At 37.5% G+C, this 19,681-nt stretch overlaps 1 protein-coding gene across 1 annotated transcript; it reads right to left on the bottom strand.

Annotated features, from left to right (window-relative positions):
* Positions 1-6,106: 6,106 nt before the first annotated feature.
* LOC149138077 (uncharacterized) lies at positions 6,107-8,662 on the bottom strand. Its single transcript, XM_089450235.1, has 3 exons — positions 7,674-8,662; positions 7,342-7,556; positions 6,107-7,167 (listed from the first exon to the last, which is right to left on the bottom strand). Exons 1-3 carry the CDS (start codon positions 8,660-8,662, stop codon positions 6,107-6,109), a joined length of 2,265 nt encoding a protein of 754 aa, XP_089306361.1.
* Between the last annotated feature and the right edge of the window lie 11,019 nt (positions 8,663-19,681).

The raw sequence follows: 19,681 nt of genomic DNA on the forward strand, positions 1-19,681 counted from the left end.
TTTCTCTAGCAAGAGAGAAAATAATATTTTGGCCATTCAATTTATTGGAGCACATTTATTCTCCAGCAGTTCTCTCATTTTAATTCTCTTTTGTAATTATAAATTGGGTTTTTGTTGAATGGAGTAAGTGGTTCCAAATCTGAAACTTGGGGAGAAAATTCTCTGCAAAGAGAGGGCTTTTTGCACTACCGTAAGGAGCAATATTTTTGTAGAGAATTAAGTAGTTTGGGTCAGACTTGAGGAGATTAAATGATATGTATTTGAGCTCTGAAAATTTCATGCTATCATGAAATTTTCTGAGAATTTAATGTACTCAAAGCCTATAATCAAATATTTAATTCTTGTACACTATTGTCAGAGATAGAGGCTGATTGGTGGCTTGCAATTAATAAAATTTATGGCAATTCTTGATTCCAGATAAGTATGTGCTTTTGAGCTTTTGCATTATTGTGAATTCATTAAATACATGCTTGTTTTAATCATTTGAAAACTATCTTTTAATGATGGAGCTAATTGTTGTCAAGTTAAATTCTGAATTCAAAGAGATAAAAAGAGCATACTTGTTAACTATTTAGCAAATTCATGTCAAGTTTATCTTGGTTTTAATAACGATTGTTTTATGAGAACTATTTCCTTAATGCAATCATATCCTTTTAGTTTGAATTCATTTTAATTGAATTTGCATACATGTGCACCAGAGATCTGGTGACTATTCATCATATAGTTGAATACATATACTTGCTTGAAGTAGTAATAAGTATTGGATCTATTTCCTTGGCTTATTGACCTCATCTTTATTCCAAATTCAGAGCTGGTTCAAATCCCTTTTTACCTTGCTCTTGGTTGAGAAGGGGACTAATCCTTCTTTCAATCGAAATAGATTTAGAATTTACTTTCTGTTATTTAGAATAGATTTTCATCTAGCTTTAATTATTTCATTCTAGAAGTCCTCTTACACAAGGGGCAGACTTTAGAGTGGTTTGGTTGAGCCATTAATTCAACTTAAGGATCACTTTCTTGTATGAGCTCTGCAAAAGGGTAGATTTGATGTCTCTTCTCTATTGAAAAGTAATAGACATACTATAGGCTAGTAGAGATAGAGAGAAGGTAATTGGACCTAGTTTAACCAGTTGAAACCACCATTCCAAATGAAAAAGGAGTTGTTTTAAGTTTCTAGCGGGGTGGTCTCCCTTATAATATTGACATGGTCATTTTGGGCCATCAAGATTTTTGGCACTAGAAGGAGGGCATGACGACTTGTTGTCTTTTGGAGTTTTTGTATTTTAAAATTTTATTTTAATCACAATGGCTACTCTCAAACTTCTCGTTTGGAGTTGTATCTCTAAACATGCATATGCTAATACTCCACCAGAAATAGTAAGACACTTGTCAAAGGTAAAATTTAACTGTAAGATGAACGTTTCTGCATTTGATCATGCCTTATAGTTTATTCAAAATTCTATAAACTCTACTTTTCATGATATTTTTTTTTTTTGTAAGCTGAGGTGGGTCTCTTTCTATTACTTTATAGAAAATAAAACAGAACATAGTTTCAAAACATAATAACTCGCCCTCATGGGGAAACCGAGTATTTTAGCCATCTAAAGTTTTTAATGGCCGAACAAAAATAGAAAGCCCAAAGTCTGATTATCTTTGCAAGATGAACTAAACAGTCCTGAGTACTCCTAATCCTACTGGTCTGCATAAAGTATATTCCCTTATCTAGAACATGCAAAAAACTATATTTAACTAGATTATGTACTTTCATATACATATCTTTCCTCAGACATCTTCAGTTGCAGGTTGCTGGTTTGCTCCTCCATCTGCTCCCTGATGTTCTCCCTTCAATAGCTGTTGTAATTCATCCAGTTTCTTCTCTTGCCTCTCTAAAGCAATGTGTATGAACCTCAGTTCCCTACGCAATTCAGGGCCTCCCTGCGCTATTTCCACCATCTCAATAGCAACTTGCTCTAATGCTTTTGCCAATAACCTTTTCATTACCCAGTAAATGTGGAGAGATTGCTTGAACAGAGACATTCTGCCCCTGGTGTTGCCTGGGTCATGCAGTAAGAATTCCCAGTCCTCCATTTCTGCGTCAGATTGGCCTTGTAAAGACTCCTCCTCCAAATGCTGCATAATTCTTCTGACCTCTGGATTTGTATTCTGCTGATAGGCCCTCTCAGCCCGGTGAATTCTCTGCTCCATCGATCTCCTTGTTTTTTTGGCTGGTCCCGCTTCCTGCTTGGGATTCTCTCCTTTGTCACCTTCATTCCTGCTCTGCCCCCGACCTCTCTTGCCACCCGTATCCGTCCTGCTTCCCGCTCCCCTATCATTTCTTCTCCTGCCATATCTTCTTACGCGTTCCACCTGCGGTGCTGGCTGATCCTCTTTCGACTGCTGGTTCCAACCACCTGTTGATCTGCCCTGGGCTTTATTCTTCCTGTAAGCTTCGCGACGGGGTTCTTCATCCTCAGAATCGTCCTCAATCTCAAAAATTTCTGCCGGGAGCTCCTCTTTCGCAGCAACCTTGCCTTTCCTGTCCCTACTCTTGTCAGCTGCAATATTCAGCTCCTCCGCCACCCTAGACTTCATCCTGGTTTCCATGCTATCTCCAATTATGCCACAGGGTATGTTCTGGTGCCGGCTAAAAATTTTCCTGTCTCGCTACTGTCCTGACCTCTGCGCGCTGAATTGGAAAGAAACTAATCTGCTGCCTTCCCTTACCCGTCTGGGTACTTATAACCTTTCTGTCATCAAAGTATGCCACTATATCGGCGATGCATTGCCGCCAATTATTATCCGGGATGTTGCCTCTCCTGGCCATCATTCCTTGTTTATCATTTACCGTCTGAAGTTCTGACATGCCGCTCCACCATCCTCTCCGATCGCATGCATTAATTATTTCGCGGTGGGAGTGATCCTGAGATGCCTTCCACACACGCCGTCGGTGTACTGCACTGTGCATTTCCATCATATCATTCCTCTGTCCAAACTGACCTGCATTCATTAACCGAGATCTCCAGTCCCACTCACCTATCCAGCTCATTAATCCTGACGTTCTCGCTCGTTGCCTGATCATGATCCTCATTTATAATCGTTGCCAAGTCTACCCAATCTCTGCTGGCACACACCGCTTTCCATTGGCTGTCTACAATGCTGCCTCGTCCTTTACAACCCCAGTTCGCCAGGAAGTCGGCCGCGCGGTTCCCATTCCACCTTACATGGTTAAATAATTTGTATTCAATCCTTTTTAGCAGACCTGCTATCTCTTGGACAATTCCGGCAGTTCTCCAACTGCTTGTAATTCGTTCCCAATCTCTTCCATTGCTAAGTTTCTTCAATATTTCAATCGCGATCTGAGAGTCACCAACTATTTCCAAGTTTGTATAACCATTTTTGATTGCGATTCTCAGCCCCTGGTGGATCACCCAAAGTTCAGCCTCATTATTCGTCATTTCCCCGCCCCATTCAGCATAAATCCACCTTACCTGCTTCTGACTATCGCGAAAAATGCCTCCGAAACCAGCATTGCCAGGATTCCCTTTCGATGCTCCATCAAAGTTTAATTTGATGAAGTTATCTCTGGGGTAAATAAAGTTATCTGAGTTTTGGGCTCGCGCACTATCCCTGATGTCCTGCTTATGATATACCATTTCATACTTTAAGTTTAAACTGTTCAGGATCATCTCTTCTGTTTGATTAGCCTTCCAATCCTCCACGTCCCATTTCTCCACCAAGATTGTTTCCCTCATTAGACTGACCGCTCGTCTCCATATAGTTTCCGAATCTTTTAGTTTGTCCTGGAATATCCGACGGTTCCTTTCTTTCCATATCATCCATAGCACGAAGCCTGCAATAAGATCCCAAGCTCTGCTAACAACTTTACATTGGAATTTCTCCTTACTCCATTGGAAAATTATTGCGTTAATGTCTCTGGGAACTATCTCATATTTGCCGAATATCTTTCTTGTATCCATCCATAATTTCTTAGTGAACGAACAATTAAGTAGGAGGTGATTACGGGTCTCTTCTTCGTTTTTACAGAGACAACATCTTGAAGGTCCACTGAAGCCTTTTTTTTTAATTCTGTCCCAAGTTAGGATCTTGTTCTTAGCTGCAAGCCATATGAATAGGGATATAGTATGCCTCTTTGACGGTGAAAGATCCTTTCATGGAGTTCCCCCATCTAAGAATGTCCCTTCCTGTACGAGCTTTAATTTTCCTGGATTCCACCTCTTTCATATAAGCTTCTTGTTGCTCTTGATTTAGCTCGCAGTCCCATTCAGTTGGATCTATCCATTTTCTCCAGATTCCATCCAATTCATTAACTTTCCAATAGTCTTTGACACATTTTCGATTTCCCCCTATTCTTTCCTGTAACTGTTGGACCGTCTGAATTCTGTTCATTTTTTCCTTCTGCTGCCATTTTTCATCCCAGAAATTGGCTTCCCCTCCGCCTCGAATTTCCCAGAATGTATGGTTTTCTACTATATCTCTGTTCTGTCGAGCTAGATCCCAGATTGTTGAACCCTTGGGGGTTTCTCTCTGTCTTAAAATGTCAACTATTGTGTCTGGCATATTGTATTTGAGTCTCCAAATGGCTTTCCACAGGTCATTACCCTCTCTTAGCCATCGCCACCAGAGCTTCGCTCCTAACACTTTGTTGAGTTTTTCCGGGTCGCGTAAACCCAATCCTCCTTTTTCCTTCCTCTCTGTAAGGTGTTTCCAAGAAACTAGGGCCTATTTTTCTGATGATTCGCCCCTCCCCAGATAAACTTTCTCATGATCTCTCTAATCTTTGAACAGACTCCTAAAGGGGCCGCCATTATCGACAGAGGATATATGGGAATAGCTTGGAGGACTGATTTCACCAGCACTACCCTTCCTGCCATGTTTAAAGTTCTAAAAGCCCAGTTTGCTACTCTGTTTCTCAATTTGTCCAAGACTCCTTGCCAATTTTTCAATTTTTTGGATGTGAAGTCCAGTAAATTCCCCAGGTGTTTCGTAGGCAGCTCTCCTCGTTTAAAGCCCAATAGTCTTGTAAGATGAGATTTAATCTGATCCATAGTGTTAAATATAAATACACAGGATTTGTCCCTATTAATTTCCAGTCCGGAGGCTTCAGCAAATAAGTCCAAAATCCTCTTCAGTTGTCTCACTTCTTTTACAGTTGGTTCCCCAAATAGCATAATATCGTCAACGAATTGCTGATGGGTTAAGGGCAAATCATTACCCCATAGCTTCAAGCCCTTGATTTTGTTCGCTGCCCGTTCTTTTTTAATATATCTACCAAGGCCTTCTGCTGCCAATATGAAAAGAAACGGAGATAATGGGTCTCCTTGTCTAATTCCTCTAGATGCATTAAAAGTTTTTGAGGGGGTTCCATTAACAAGTATGGAGAAGTTCGGAGTTGAAATTAGACTATGAATCCATTTTACCCATCTCTTACTGAAGCCAAAACTTTCCAGGACTTCTTCCAAGTATTTCCAATTCAGTCTATCATAAGCTTTCGACAGATCTAATTTAATCATCATGCCCTTTTGTTTTTTCAATTTTAATGAGTGGATAACCTCTTGGGTTACTACTAGGCCATCTAGGATTTGTCTACCTTCTACAAAACCCGTTTGTTCAGTAGATATTAACTTGTCCAACAGGGGTTTCAATCTTTTGGCGATCAAGGTTGTTATTATCTTGTAAATAACATTACACAATGCTATGGGTCTAAAACCGTTGGCATCTTCTAAATTATCATTCTTAGGAATCAGAGCATAGAAGGTGGAGTTTATGGCAGGCCATACCTTCTGGTTCATCCGAGATTCTTGTATCAATTCTAGGATTTCTCTTCCCAGAAAATGCCATCCCGCTTGGTAGAATTCAATCGTGAAGCCATCTGGACCTGGAGCTGTACCTTTTTTCATGGATTTAACTATTTCTTCTATCTCCTCTAAGTTGGCAGCTCTCATTAGAGCGTTATTTTGGTCTTCTGTAACTAATTGTGGAATGGCTGAGCATATTTCCTTTATTGCTTCCGATCTGTCTACTAGAGGCTCAGCTAGGATATCTTTGGGATGTTCCACTAGCACTTGTTCGATTCCTTCTTGCTCAACTACTCTTTCGCCATTCTGGTCTTTGATGGATAATATCTGTTTCTTTGTCTGTGTTGAATCAGTGCCTGATGGAAAAATTTTGTGTTCCTTTCCCCTTCCCTTAACCATTTTATTCTTGACTTCTGCCTCCATAGAATTTCTTCTTGCTTTCGCCTTTCCTCGAGTTTTCCAAGAATTATCCCTTCTTCTCTAATGCTCTCCTCTGTCCTGCCTTCTGTTATTATCTTTTGTTGCAGTGATTCCATTTCTCCCTCTAGTTTTTGTTTGTCCTCCATAATGTTACCAAATTCCTCCTTATTCCATTTCTTGATTCTCCCTTTCAACTCTTTAAGTTTCAGTTGGAATGTATGCATCTTTCCTTTACCCTGAACTGTACTTTGCGTCCACCATTCTTCCATTTTCTTTATGAATCCCGGGTCCCTTAACCAAAAGGTTTCAAATCTGAAGGGTCTCCTTCCACGATTCCTTTTAATATCCGCCTCCAATCTGATAGGCCAATGGTCAGATCCAAGAGATGGCATGATCTTCGCTTCAACGAAAACATCCTTGTTCATAATAGTTTCTGATACTAGGAAGCGATCAAGTCTCGATGCTATCTGATTCTTGCCCCCCCTCCTATTGTTCCAGGTGCAGATTCCATTGATAGTTTGAATGTCTACAAGTCTTAAATCATCTATCATATCATTGAACATTTCCATGTATTGATCTGACTTTCTTATCCCTCCCTTTTTCTCCTCTAGGGATCGGATTAAGTTAAAATCGCCTCCTATAACCCATGCAGACTCTGGATAAATTCTACGAATTGCTTTCATGTTTTGTATAAAGCTTTCTTTTTCTCCTGGGGTATGTGGGCTGTAAACCCCTGAAATGACTACCTTTTCTTTCGTTCCTACTATTCTACCAATGTCTGTAAGGATTCTGGTCATACTGGTCCAGCCTTCTAGGATTATGTCGTTTGGGTTCCACAAAATTGCAATTCCTCCCGCATATCCAATAGCATATTGCCCCATAACTTCGTATTGAAGCTTATTTTTGTTAATTATTTCTTCCAACTGCTGTACTGTAATTTTCGTTTCCTGAAGAATCATAATACTCGGTTTGTCCTTTTTCAATTTCTCTTTCATGTACCTCTGTTTTCCTTTACTATTCAGACCCCTAATATTCCAGCTGATGATAATCATTTAAAACTTTTGATAGGAGGGGAAGAATACCTCTGACAGAGGTATCACTTTACCTGAATTTATCAGCGTTTCTCCCACAGTCTGAATGGCTTCACTCAACGTTTTCCGTCCTCTTTTCCTGCTGTTTTTGCCAGAGCCGTCCATTCCCATCTGACCATTCTCCTGTTCGCTTGCTATGGTTATCTGTTTGTCCATGTTTTCCCCTTTTTTTTCCTTGTACTTTTGAAATGCTTCTTTGTACAGTTGTTTCTGTTTCTCTGGTATGAATCTGTTATCCAGGTTTTTCCATTCCTGAATTAACTGTTTCATGATTTTTTCCTCCTCCACCTCATTTTCCTTCTGGCTTTCCACTTCCATCTGGGTTTGGTTTGTTACTGTTTCTGACTTTCCCACAGCCCTTTCTTCAGCTGCTTTCCCCGTATCTGTTTCTTTTCCCTTTATTTCTTTAACTATTTCCATTGGCGTATTTCCAAGATCTTCATCATCCTCCAGGTTCACTTCATAATCCTCGTTTTCGTCTTGGAGGATTTGAAACTTGTTTTGACTCGCTGTATTAAGGGGCTTTTCTTGTGTCTGAGTTTTGGAGCCATCTTTGCCTTGTTTCTTCCTTCTTGTAACCTGTTGAAAATCCCTATCTGCCTCTTCCATTTTTTCTGATTCTCTTTGATGTTCTTCTTGATTTCTATCAAACCCTTCCTCCTTATTCAGCGGACATTGTCTATATAGATGGCCGTATTCATGGCACTTTCGGCACCTGAACGGAATATGTTCATAGTCTATTGGCTGTTGCCAGATTTCATCGTGATATTCTAGTTCAATATATTCTGGAAGGGGCTCTGCTATATTCATATATACACAGAGCCTTGCATATGATGTATACTTGCCTCGCTTTGTTGCCTCTGCTATTTTGACAAAGCCCCCGATTGTTTTCCCAATCCCCTCTAGGATTTCAGGATCCCAAAATTCCACTGGTAAACCAAACAATCTAACCCAGATTGGGGCGGCCAGCATTCTTTCTTTTTCAGGGTTATATCTTTCTTCCCAGTATTTCATAAACAGACCCGCATTATTCATAAAATATGGTCCTTCCTCAAAAACCCTTTCTTTGTCCTCCAGATTCGCGAAGATGGCTGTAAAAAATCCTTTTGCTCCCAGTTTCAGATCTATATGTCCTTTTGGTCTCCACCTTTGATAAATCCACCTGTACAGTTCTTTCTCAGTTGGCCAATACCCTACAAACTTGCAAATCAGAGCATGGTCCTTCATGTAGCAGTTATATTCCTCAAGTTTGTTGCAGGGAATGACATATCTAGGTTGTTTTTGTGCCCTCGGAAGGCATTTCCCACCCATCCTCTTTTGCCATAGGTTACCCATCACTGGTGCATTATTCTCCTTCAGATTACGCTGCGTTCCAATTGCACTAGTTTCTCCTGCTACAACATTTTTATAGGAGGGGATCTCTCCCCTCCCCTGCCGATTTTCCATTTTCTCCTCAGCTCTAATGCTTTTAATGTTTATCCTCGTTTCTCTGCTGAATACTTATCACTTAATTCGTTTATGCTTCGAGATTACCTTGCTCAATTCGCCTGTCGTGCCTCTCCTCGACTTCTACCCCACGATTTCCGCCTACAGCTCTAGATTGCTGCTCCGTCCGCTTACCCTAGCCTGCAAACGCGCCCGTCGGCTAGGGTTTCACCCGCTATTCATTTTCTCATGTTCGACCCTACTTTTCATGATATTGATGAAGGTATTTATGTAGAATTTTTACTCTTACATTCTCAGGAAAATCCAAAAGATGGTGTTAATCGCTTCTAGTTGCCTCTATTCACAGTTGGGATCAATTTATCACAAAGTTCCTTTTTGAATTTGACGGTTATGATTATGAACAGGTATGTGATGAATTTGAAAATTTACAAAGGTTTGAAAATGAATCTTTTATGGATTTTACTGTTAGATTTCAATTAAATTGCTTAAGATTCAAAGTTGAAGATAAACCTTCAGAAATTGAATTGATGGATTGGTTTGAATATGTTTGTTCCCTTCCTTGCATTCCAAATCCAAATGAGACAATTACAAGCTTTGATGAATCTTCTTCAACCTTTATTAACATAATTGAGAATTCCAATATGGAGGTGCATACCAATCATGATGAAGTTGCCTCTACCATGTATGATCAATTCCTTCATTTAGTACACACCTCTTATAGCATTAATAATGAGCACGGTGCTCTCTATCGTGTTAAAGAAACACAGTCACAAAACTTGGAAAAATCTTTTAATAAACCACAAGAAGATACCGATAATAATATTGAAAAACCACTTGCCACGGAATCTGAAAATCAACCTGAAATTAATTCAAAAAATCAGTCAATGAATCAACAAGCAAAAGTAGAGTTTGAAGATTCTAATATGCAATCTCCTGTACAAATTTCTGAATTTGATCATGTTGATCAAATGCCAAATTCAGGTCAACCAAGCAACATTCTTCAAGAAAGCATAAATATACAAATGAATGGTCGTGAGTCTAAAATTTATAATGAAGAAAATGCAAAAGAGTCTGCAAACATAGATATTTTCATATTCATTTCTTTATACTCACATTTCTCTCTTTATCCTGATATTTTTGTTGATAGTAATTTATCCCCTCTTTGCATTAATATTGTTCCAGAAAACAGAGAGGTTGGTATTAATGAATTTCCAATTAGTTTTTATCAGGATAGAGAATCATTCATTGATCATTCTTCTGACATTGTTGAACATGTGCTCAATATTCCTTCTTGTCTTGATATATCATATGGGAATGAACAAAATCCTAGTGAATGTCATGAAGTTATTTATGATGATTACTTTGACATTGAGGATGTTGATCTATCTTCTTCTCAATAAAATCCTCATGATCAAAGTCTAATCACATTCGAAAATGAAGAACACTCTAACTCAAAAATTGTTCCAAATAGTTCTCATTTTCAAACAATGAATCATCTTCCTAATTTCAACATTAAAGAATCCATTACAATTTATGATTCTTATGACGATCAAGTTCTCACTCTTGTTCATAATCCAAAATGGTTCTCTCTCCCACAAGTTATTGCCAATTATCTTTCTAATTCTACTATTTTGACAAGTGCTTGTGAGAAGGAAATTACTTCAAATCAGTCCCAATTGTGTTGTAACATTAATTGTAACAATAGTGTAATCTACGATTTGATTTTATTGTTTTTCTTCATTTATTTTGTTTGTTTTCATATTTGTTTTCTATTAGCATTTTTCACTTTTTAGATGTCATTTGCTGGCATATTAAGCAATTAAGTGTTCAAAATTCACAATGTGCATTACTAGAATGTGAAGAGGAATCACAAAATTCAGATCATGACCATCAAGAGATGATGATCTTCCAATTCCATTTGATGGTTATATCTTATCAGCTTACTTTTCCTTCTAGAGTGCATTTTCAACATGAATCATCTCTTTTGAATACATTGATTCAATATGTCCAACCTCTTAGTTTAACCAATAAAGTTCTGATATTCATTAAGCTCCCATCCAAACTTTATTGATTCATTTCAAAGATGTTTGGAAGCTTCATGTTCACTGAAGATCATTAATAGTTTGTTTTATGTACATAACACTAATGGTTGTTAAAATTCTCTCCCACTTGACTTCTTCCTTTCTCTAATGAATATTCATCCTTATTTTTATGATCCCATAGAGATTTGGTTGGCAGAATCTTTCCACGAGAGAATGTTTGTAAGTAAATCGTTTGTAAATAAGCAGCTTTTTATAAATATGTTAGCAATTAGTGTACATACTACTTTCATATTTAGTTTGGTTGATCTTATTATAATTGTGTTTTTGTTACTGATGTTTGGCTTGTGCATACATGCAAGAAATAAAATGCTTCCATGGTTACCTTGGAAGTATGACTATATTTAGTCATGTTTCCTTTTCATTCAATTAGGATTAGGAATATATTAGTTTAGATTCCTTTTTGTATTTATTTCACTATTGCAGATTTTTAATAAACATATAATGAGCCCATGATGTTCTCTTGCATCTTCTTCGTTCTCTAACAAAGAGTGTTCGAAAAATATGATTGTTTAAATTATGCTTATGATACACTTGCTTATTCTTCTTAGTGAAGCTTCATCATATTGTTGAAATTTGCAAATAAAATCAAGAAGGGTGAAGTTCCAAAGAATCTTTACAATCAAGTATTCTTGAAAAAATCAATTTTCAATTCATAAGCATTTCTATATGATCACTTTACCCACTCTTGTCTCTCAATGTTATTATGGAGTAAATGCAAATCAACAACTCATCACTTAGCATTTTAATTTAGATTGAATAAGTAGATGATTTTGAACATGTGCTAAATTGAAGATAATACATGGGAGAATGTTGAGGTCTATAAGGTAAACTTGCAGCCAATATTATTCCAAGTATGCATTGTCATGTTCATGTTCATCTGTTATCAATTTCTCTTTTCACTAGTTTATTGCTTGTTTCTATTTTACTACTTTTTCAGGCCTTCATCGGCTTGATTTTGGGGACTTGAGATAAGCGAGCAGTCAGCCCTCGCCAGACCATAAGCATGTTCAAGGAAGTATTTTTCTTTCTCATCAGAAATACTTCTACCTTGTGCTTTGAATTAATGTTTCTCTACATATTTTTTTTCTTTGCAAATTTAGCAATACAAGTCAATAATCATAATTTTGCCTCTCATTGTTGTAACTGAAACGAACTTCATGACTCTTTCTTGTTCAGTTTTGTCATTAACAAAGGAAAATCACACAAATTGATTTTTGTAGCAAGTTATAAAATGCTCCTATCCACCTTTGTTTATTCTAAATCTTGAATTTTCCAGGATGAGTTGAACCTCTGCATTACACTCATCCACTTTAGTCACATTTTCTTCTTCCAAGATGATTCAGAGTCTCTATCAGGTAAATCTTGGAATCCTAATCCTTTGTTATTCATTCTTCTTGGATTCCCATTTCTCTATATTCTGAGTCTCTTAATTTCTTAGACCAAGTGAGATATCAGATTAATACAATCTTGTTGGCCTCTCGCCAATTCATCCATTACTTTATAGTTCGACTTATCATTTCTTATCTTTGTATCTTTACAATGACTTCCATGTTACTTTGATATTGGAGAGCTTGGATGTGTTTTTAGTTATAATTTAGTCCAACATCCAAGTATTCATTCCTTGGGATGAGTTTGTGACTTTGGAAATATACATTCTTCATAGTGTGTGCAAATGAGCCTCTTTTTACTCTCCTCAATAATCTTCCTTAAAATTTTCATCATTTGTGGCTCGTTTGCTTTTTGTCCTTGTCCCACTATTGGATGCCCATTTCATCATATGATCATCTTTTAATATGCATCCTTTCATTTGCTTTTCAAAGACACTTTTAAACATCCACTATAATATTGCATCAATTGATAAGGAATTTGGCACAGTTAAAGGTAATAGATCACGGGCAACCTATATTTCTTAATCCTCTAATAGTTTTCCTATTTTTGATGTATCACTCCATATTTACCAAGTGAAGATTCAAGCCCTCTCCTTGTCTTCACAAAACATTGTTGCATTGTTAGGGTCTTGGTCTTGTTTCTTGACATTTTATGAAAATCATGGAGCACATTTCTGAAATATGAAATCTGAAATATAAAGAGAACAATTGTTGCTGCAATTTATAGAGAAGTACATCATCATTCTCATTTCTGATGGATTTTATTTACTTCAGATTCCTTGAACATGTAACACTGTTTTCTTCTAGTTTACTGCTTACTTTTGTTTGGATTTAATGAATGATTATTTTGGGTCACTGAGATTTGAAAGAGTACAACTTCTTCATGCTTTTACTTCCAATTAAAAGAAGAGGTTATCTTTTGTTGGAGAAAATCCACACCTTTCAGGTAAGTTAAACAAGATGCTCCAATGGTAAGTCTCATATGCCCATCTTCATTCTTTTTAATTATTTAAGTTTTTGTTTTCAGTTTTGTTTTTAGTTTTTGTTGATTTATATCTTTGTTTTGTGCGACCTCGAGAATTGTTTTTCACACCCTTGCTGGCTCAGATTTGGCATTCAATCTCCTTTGTTTTATATGCTTCCAAATATTTGGAGAAGCGGTAATGATCCTCATCAAATTATCTAAACTAGGGAGTATATGAATCTTTAGTCTACTTCATAAAAATTCCTTTTATAAAAAATGTTAAGATGCTTTTATGCAAGATTTTCTTTGAAACAAGAAAATTTGCAGTAGGCAGAGACTTCTCATTTGGGCTGAATTTTACCTCATGATTGATTTTCACCTTTTTAGTTTCAAAGCCTAATTTCCTGTAACACTGCAAGATAAAATTCATTAGATTATCAACATAAGATGAACACACACATGGTTTTCCTATTTACTCTTTTGTTGAGACATCTTGATAGTTAGTCTTGTTGTGGTCTATCTTTCAAATTTGGGCTTTTCTTCTCCTTATTTGACATTTCGAAGTTCGCTGATTTCTTTTTCACTTTAGTTTGAATTTCTTTTTCTTTTCTCGATTGGTTTTGGTTTGATTTTGGTGACTCCGCCAGTATTTGTGTGGACGGTCAATTCTCCTCACCCAACTTTGGTTGGCATACATTGGAAACCTTTACTCTATCTATCTCAATGAATTTTGTTTACCATTAAAGGTATATCTTTATGGAATCATGAAGCCCTCTTACTTTAAAATATTTTCCATGGAGGAACACGCATCCTTTATAAGTGATATAATTCACCTTTTCAAGGAAATAACTAACGTGAGTTTAACTCAATGGATCCCTCCCCTCCCATCCCTCCACTTCATATAAGAAGCCTTTGATTGATAGTCGCGAGAAAATATTTTGGAGTCAACATTATGGAAGCATTATATCCATTTGCTTAAGTCTCTTCTGCCATCCCATGTAACAACCCTGCTAAAATTCCATGTAAAAATATATAAGGCCACGGTGATGGGACACGTATTCCAAGTTGAATGGTGAAGGAAACATCCTAGTGGGTGTTGATTCAGTTTATTATGGCTAAGGAAATCGGCAAAGGCAATGGCTAAGGCTTTGGAAAGGCATGAGGCATTAATTGGCATTTTATTTATGAAAATAATGGAAATTAGGAGAAAATGAAGGTGAAATGTCACAAGTTGCATGTGAGGAGGAAAATGAAGGAAAATAATGGAAAATGAAGAAAAAAGAGACCTCATTAATAAAAAGGCTTCTAAGGATCAGTGGATGAGACTTGGTCAGTTTAGTGTTGGATCTCTCTCATTATTCTCTCTCTCTATCTCTCTCATACTCTTGGAGACTTAGAGTTTTCTTGGAGCACTCTTGGTGGGTGTGGCATACTTGGATTTTTGGAGAAAGAAGACAAAGGAAGAGAAGGAAAGCGTAAGATGACACCAACATCAGCAACTACATCAGATTTGCTTGCAGGTACCAAGTTGCATGTATGATTTCTTCACTAGTTTTGGCATGCATGGCACATGCATGTGGTTTCTTGGTTGTGATCTATCATTAGCATGGAGGATTGCCTCGATCGACAGCGGATTGCCTAGCCTTGACATTTCGTGGATAGCCATGGAGTTTGTGGGTTTATTTCCTTGCTTTATTTTGGTTGGTTCTCATGTTTCCTGAGCTTGGGTTAAGTTATTAGTTCCTGGAAGCCTTGGTTGGACAAATGCTTTGGAAGCCCTTGGTGGGTTGAGTTACTAGTCCTGGAAGCCTTAGTGGGACAAACACTCTCAAGCCCGGTGGCAACCGTGGATTGAGCTACTAGTCCTGGGACCCAAGTTGGAACAAATGTTCTGGAGCCCTGGAAGGCTGGGATAGAGACTGATCGGATGTTTTGGTGATGTCTGATCGTGAGGTGGAATCATTATTTGATGGGTTGAGGTGGATGGCCTTTGGAAGCCCTGGATGGTTTTTTATTGATGTGTTCTATGAGATCTCACATTCATGCTTGGAATATGGCACGAGGGTGAATGACTGAAGAGAGATTTGGCTCAGCCATTCTACGGGTGGGTGGAACATGGAAATCCCATCCCGGGTTTGGATTTTGCATCATTAATGAAAGGTCATTTCTCCTTGTATCTCTGTGAGCATTATGATGGATTATATGTGGTTTATATGGTTGCGATTTCATTGGTTTTTATGCCCCTATTATGTTGGTTATTTACATGTTTTATGATAGCAACTATTTATGGATCTCATCATTTTTCTACTTGTATATGAATGAACAATGTATCTATGACCTAATGGATGAAATGGAAACTAATGTGATAAGGAGACAATACTTCATAGTGAATCTCAGATAAGTGTGTGACCCCTATACTCATATATGTTATTATTTACACCTGTAGGTTGCATAATTACTAAGTGTTTGACAAAATGCCTATCATGGCTAGTAGGGATCCAGTCAAGGTGTTGTTGAGTTTATTGCTTTTGCTTCATTATTTCCCTTTATTTTTCTTGATTTCAAGCTATCATTCCATTCTAGGCAGTGTCCTGGGCTCTAGGCCTGAAAAAGTGGCTTACATCTCAGGGTTGTTGGCACAGAACTGGCAAGATTGGTCCACAATCACTGGCATGCGGGCTTATGAGAGCAGCTTTGGGTTTATGGTCGCTCCCTTGCCCATAGCATGAGAGAAACTATGGCATAAGAGGTCCAAAACAGCAGTGGGACCCAGGGATAGGCTGTCACAGTGGCTGACTTGTCTCCTGAGGGTTCTGTTGATGAGGTTGGATGATTGTATGTTGTGTTTCCATAGATTCCATTTCCTTAAGGTCACCTAAGAGGTTGAATCATATCATTGTAGCCTTTTGTCGCACATTTACCCCGATTGGTCGGTTGCTTGGGTAGATGTGGGAGGAGGGTGTTACAGAGTGGTATCAAAGCATGGTTACGCTCTCCTTGGGTTGTGTTGTTGGTCATGCATTCATGATTGGTTGAATTTGTGTTCCTTATGCATGTAGTCCATGTGATTGTTGCACTTGCATGGTGTTGATCATGGTTTTAGTGATGTCTCCATGTGAAGGTTGAAGGTGTTGTCGTGGAGTATGTCTTCATGTGTGTATGGTTGATTATGCATTGTTATGCATGTCAATGTTCACATGTTATCAAATGCACGTGAGGTGGTTGTTGTTGTCATGCATGAGGTCATGGTTTGTGTAGTTGATATGGTCATGCATTGATGACTGGACTCTAGCTAGAATGGTGTGTATATGGTTTTGCACTCATGTGTTATATGTCTATATGTAGTTGTTATGCATGTATAGTCTTGGTTATAGTTATGCATGAATAGTAGGTCAAACATGCCTTGTGAAGTTATGGCATGCAATTTAGGTCATCATGGTGCTATTGGTTGTCATGATGTTAATGTGTTGGTTGAGATAGAGTAAGAGATGCAAATTATCATAATGAGGTTGCAGCATTGGAATTTGGGGTAAGAGCATATCATCATACATGTATTGTATGTTTGGCATGCAGGTATGTAAGTCAAGGATCTTTATATGCATTAGTTTTATGTACATGTCTTTTGATGTTATGGTTATATTCATGATAGATGTTAGTTGATCAGTGTAGTCATATGTGCATGTGTCAAATAGTCAAGGATGGTAGTAACCTGTGGTTGTATGCATCGCTATTTTTGTTTCATGTTAGATAACTTGATGATCATGTTATATGTTGTTGATGAGTATGTTATAGGTTAACTGATTGTTGTTATATGTTAGTTAACTTGATGATTAGGGTTATTTCATTGAGATCTTGATGTTGTAATTTGGATTGGTTATATGCGTGATGGTTATGTTCATTTCATTGAAGATTTTGATGTTATATGTATTGTGTTAACCTGGTTTGACCTATGCAAATGGTTATGGTTGTGATATTCAGGTATGAGCTGACATATTTGTGATATGGTATCATACTAATCTAGATTGATTACACATATGTGATTGTTATGCATGAACAACAAATGCTTATGGACTTATGATGTGAACATGTCAGTTAGTTACTATTATGGATATCATGATTTAGGTTTGAGTTGATATGTGTGAAGTTGTATCGTGCTAACCTAGATTGATTGTGCAAACAAGATAGCATCCCCTGAAATACACTAAGGTATGAGTTCGCTTATGTCGTATATTTGGTGCTTGATTGTTTGAATATGTCATATATTTGGTGTTCGAATGTTTGGTGTCTATTACGTCGTCTGGTTGATTCATTTAACATGGTATATTTGCAAGTTGGTTGAATGTTTGATGAATTGCATAATATGATTATGTGTTCCAATGATTTTATTTTAAGATGATTGTACTAATACATATGTGTTGAGACAGCTGATAGGTACTTGAGTGTAGTAGGTGATAGTTGTAGAATTATGTATAATGACTATGAGTTGACTATGGATTATGACATGTTTTTTAGTCTTGGTAAAGGTTGATTCCAATTGATAGATATGATTGTCTTGATATTTAGAACATGTGGTTGACATGTGTGAGCAGTTGCAGGGTAACATGTTAGGTATTAGCGTTAAAAGGTAACACTTGATGTGTTTATATAACTAACAGTTGGGTGATGTGACAATACATAGTAAGCCTCAATTGCAGCAAGGTAAAAAGGGTAAAAGAAAGGAATTGGACAAGAATTCTGTTAGCTATGTTTGGAAACCCTAATTACAAACGAATAAGTGCCTTGCATACAGGGAGTCTTCTTAACCTTGATTTTGTCTAACATTATGTGGATATGTGCTATAGTCATGAACATGTATATTAGTGAATCTCTAATTGCAGGTGGATCTGTCAAGGGAATTAGAGTCCCTTGAGAGATGGCGTGGATGTGTTCAGTTACAAGCAATGTGCTTGGCACAACAAGATGAGGTAACTGGTGTATTTTTATGTTTATTTATGCACTAACATTTATGTGTTAATGACAACATGATGCAGGGAGTTGCATGGCAAGAGAGATTGCCATGAAATCTTGAAGAAGGCTCAGGTTGAGCTTTCCTTGGGAACCATGGGGATTGAGTCATGGTGTTTGTTCCTAGTCTTGTGCTTTTGGTCTTTTATGATTTGTTGAGCTTGATTTGTGGTTTTGTTTATGTCTAGTGCAAGGCCTTGCCACTTTGGTTATGGTGTCGTATTATTGTCATTAGTTTTCATGATCTTCTTATTGGTTGTTTCTTGTCTTGCCTTTTATGTTTTGAGTCTTGGGAAAGGAGGAAATTTAATGGAGCTCGGGGAGAGTTGTGTAGTACCCAACAGGTAATCTAAGACACGGATGAGTAAGCACAATGGAAGGTAAGCTATGACTGCCAGTTGGACTGGTTAGGTCCATTGTGGTAAATGGACGATGACAGAACAGTCATGGGAAAGGTAATTAAGAAAAGGTAAAGTAAATGAATCTGAGGTGTCGGATGCCTTGGCTATGTTCGGGTTGTTGTTCTCAATATTGCACATGTGTTGCATGAATAAAGGAAGTTCTTTTTACCTTGACCTTATAATATCTGGCAATTTAGTAGTGATCATGATTATGTTGATGTTTATATATGTATACATGTATGCATGTATGTCGTTGTCTAATGATTATGTATGTATGTATGTATGTTGTTGTCTGATAGAATGATGATTGTTTTATGATAATGATTATATATGTATGTGTTTATGTATGTATGTCACTATCCGATAGGGTTATCAGGAATTGTTCCATTGGAGGAATCATTACTTATGCAGGGAAACGACATGAAGAGGTTCATGGTCTTACGAGGAATCAATTGGGAAGAGTAGCCATGAAAAATACATGAGGTTAGTATCATGTAGTTATGATTTAATATTATGTGATTATGTTATGTCTATGTTATGGACATATTATATTAAGGGATACATCAGCGAAATGAAAGCAGCGTGGTCTGCGACATGCTAGGATAAGCATGAATAAGACATTAGGAGTAAGGTTTATTGGTAAGGTAGCGTGGTTTCAGATGTGTGGTATTATTGTTGTGCATATGTCATACATGTTGTACACGTTGCATTTGTGATGATTGTGCGCATGCAGTATTGTGCATATGTAGTGTGTGTACATGGCGTTTATGCAATATTATGTATAGGGTGTTAGTATAGATAATGTTGTATGGATGTTGCATATTCAGTGTTGGGTATATATGGTGCTATGTACATGTTGGATATACGGTATTGTGTACATATTGTACTGTGTGCATGATGGATATGCGGCGTTGTATGCATATGGTGCTCTACATGTGTTGGATATGAGGTGCTATGTACAGATGATATTATGTACATGTTGGATAGGTAGTGTTATGTACATGTGGTGTTGCGCGCATGTTGTACATGTGGTGCTATGTACATATGGT

Source organism: Pinus tabuliformis, chromosome X (assembly GCF_031772625.1).
Source record: "Pinus tabuliformis cultivar Carrire ecotype Pingquan chromosome X, CPIR1, whole genome shotgun sequence".
Classification (NCBI taxonomy): domain Eukaryota; kingdom Viridiplantae; phylum Streptophyta; class Pinopsida; order Pinales; family Pinaceae; genus Pinus; species Pinus tabuliformis.

What these genes read in the sequence shown, in the direction of transcription:
- LOC149138077 (XM_089450235.1), bottom strand. Translation starts at nt 8,662, where the DNA reads ATGGGTAACCTATGGCAAAAGAGGATGGGTGGGAAATGCCTTCCGAGG. An exon ending in GAAGAAAGGGCTGTGGGAAA is followed by an intron (nt 7,557 to 7,673) that starts GTCAGAAACAGT and finishes CCTGGATAACAG; the next exon opens with ATTCATACCAGAGAAACAGA. An exon ending in AGAAACGCTGATAAATTCAG is followed by an intron (nt 7,168 to 7,341) that starts GTAAAGTGATAC and finishes CGAAAATTACAG; the next exon opens with TACAGCAGTTGGAAGAAATA.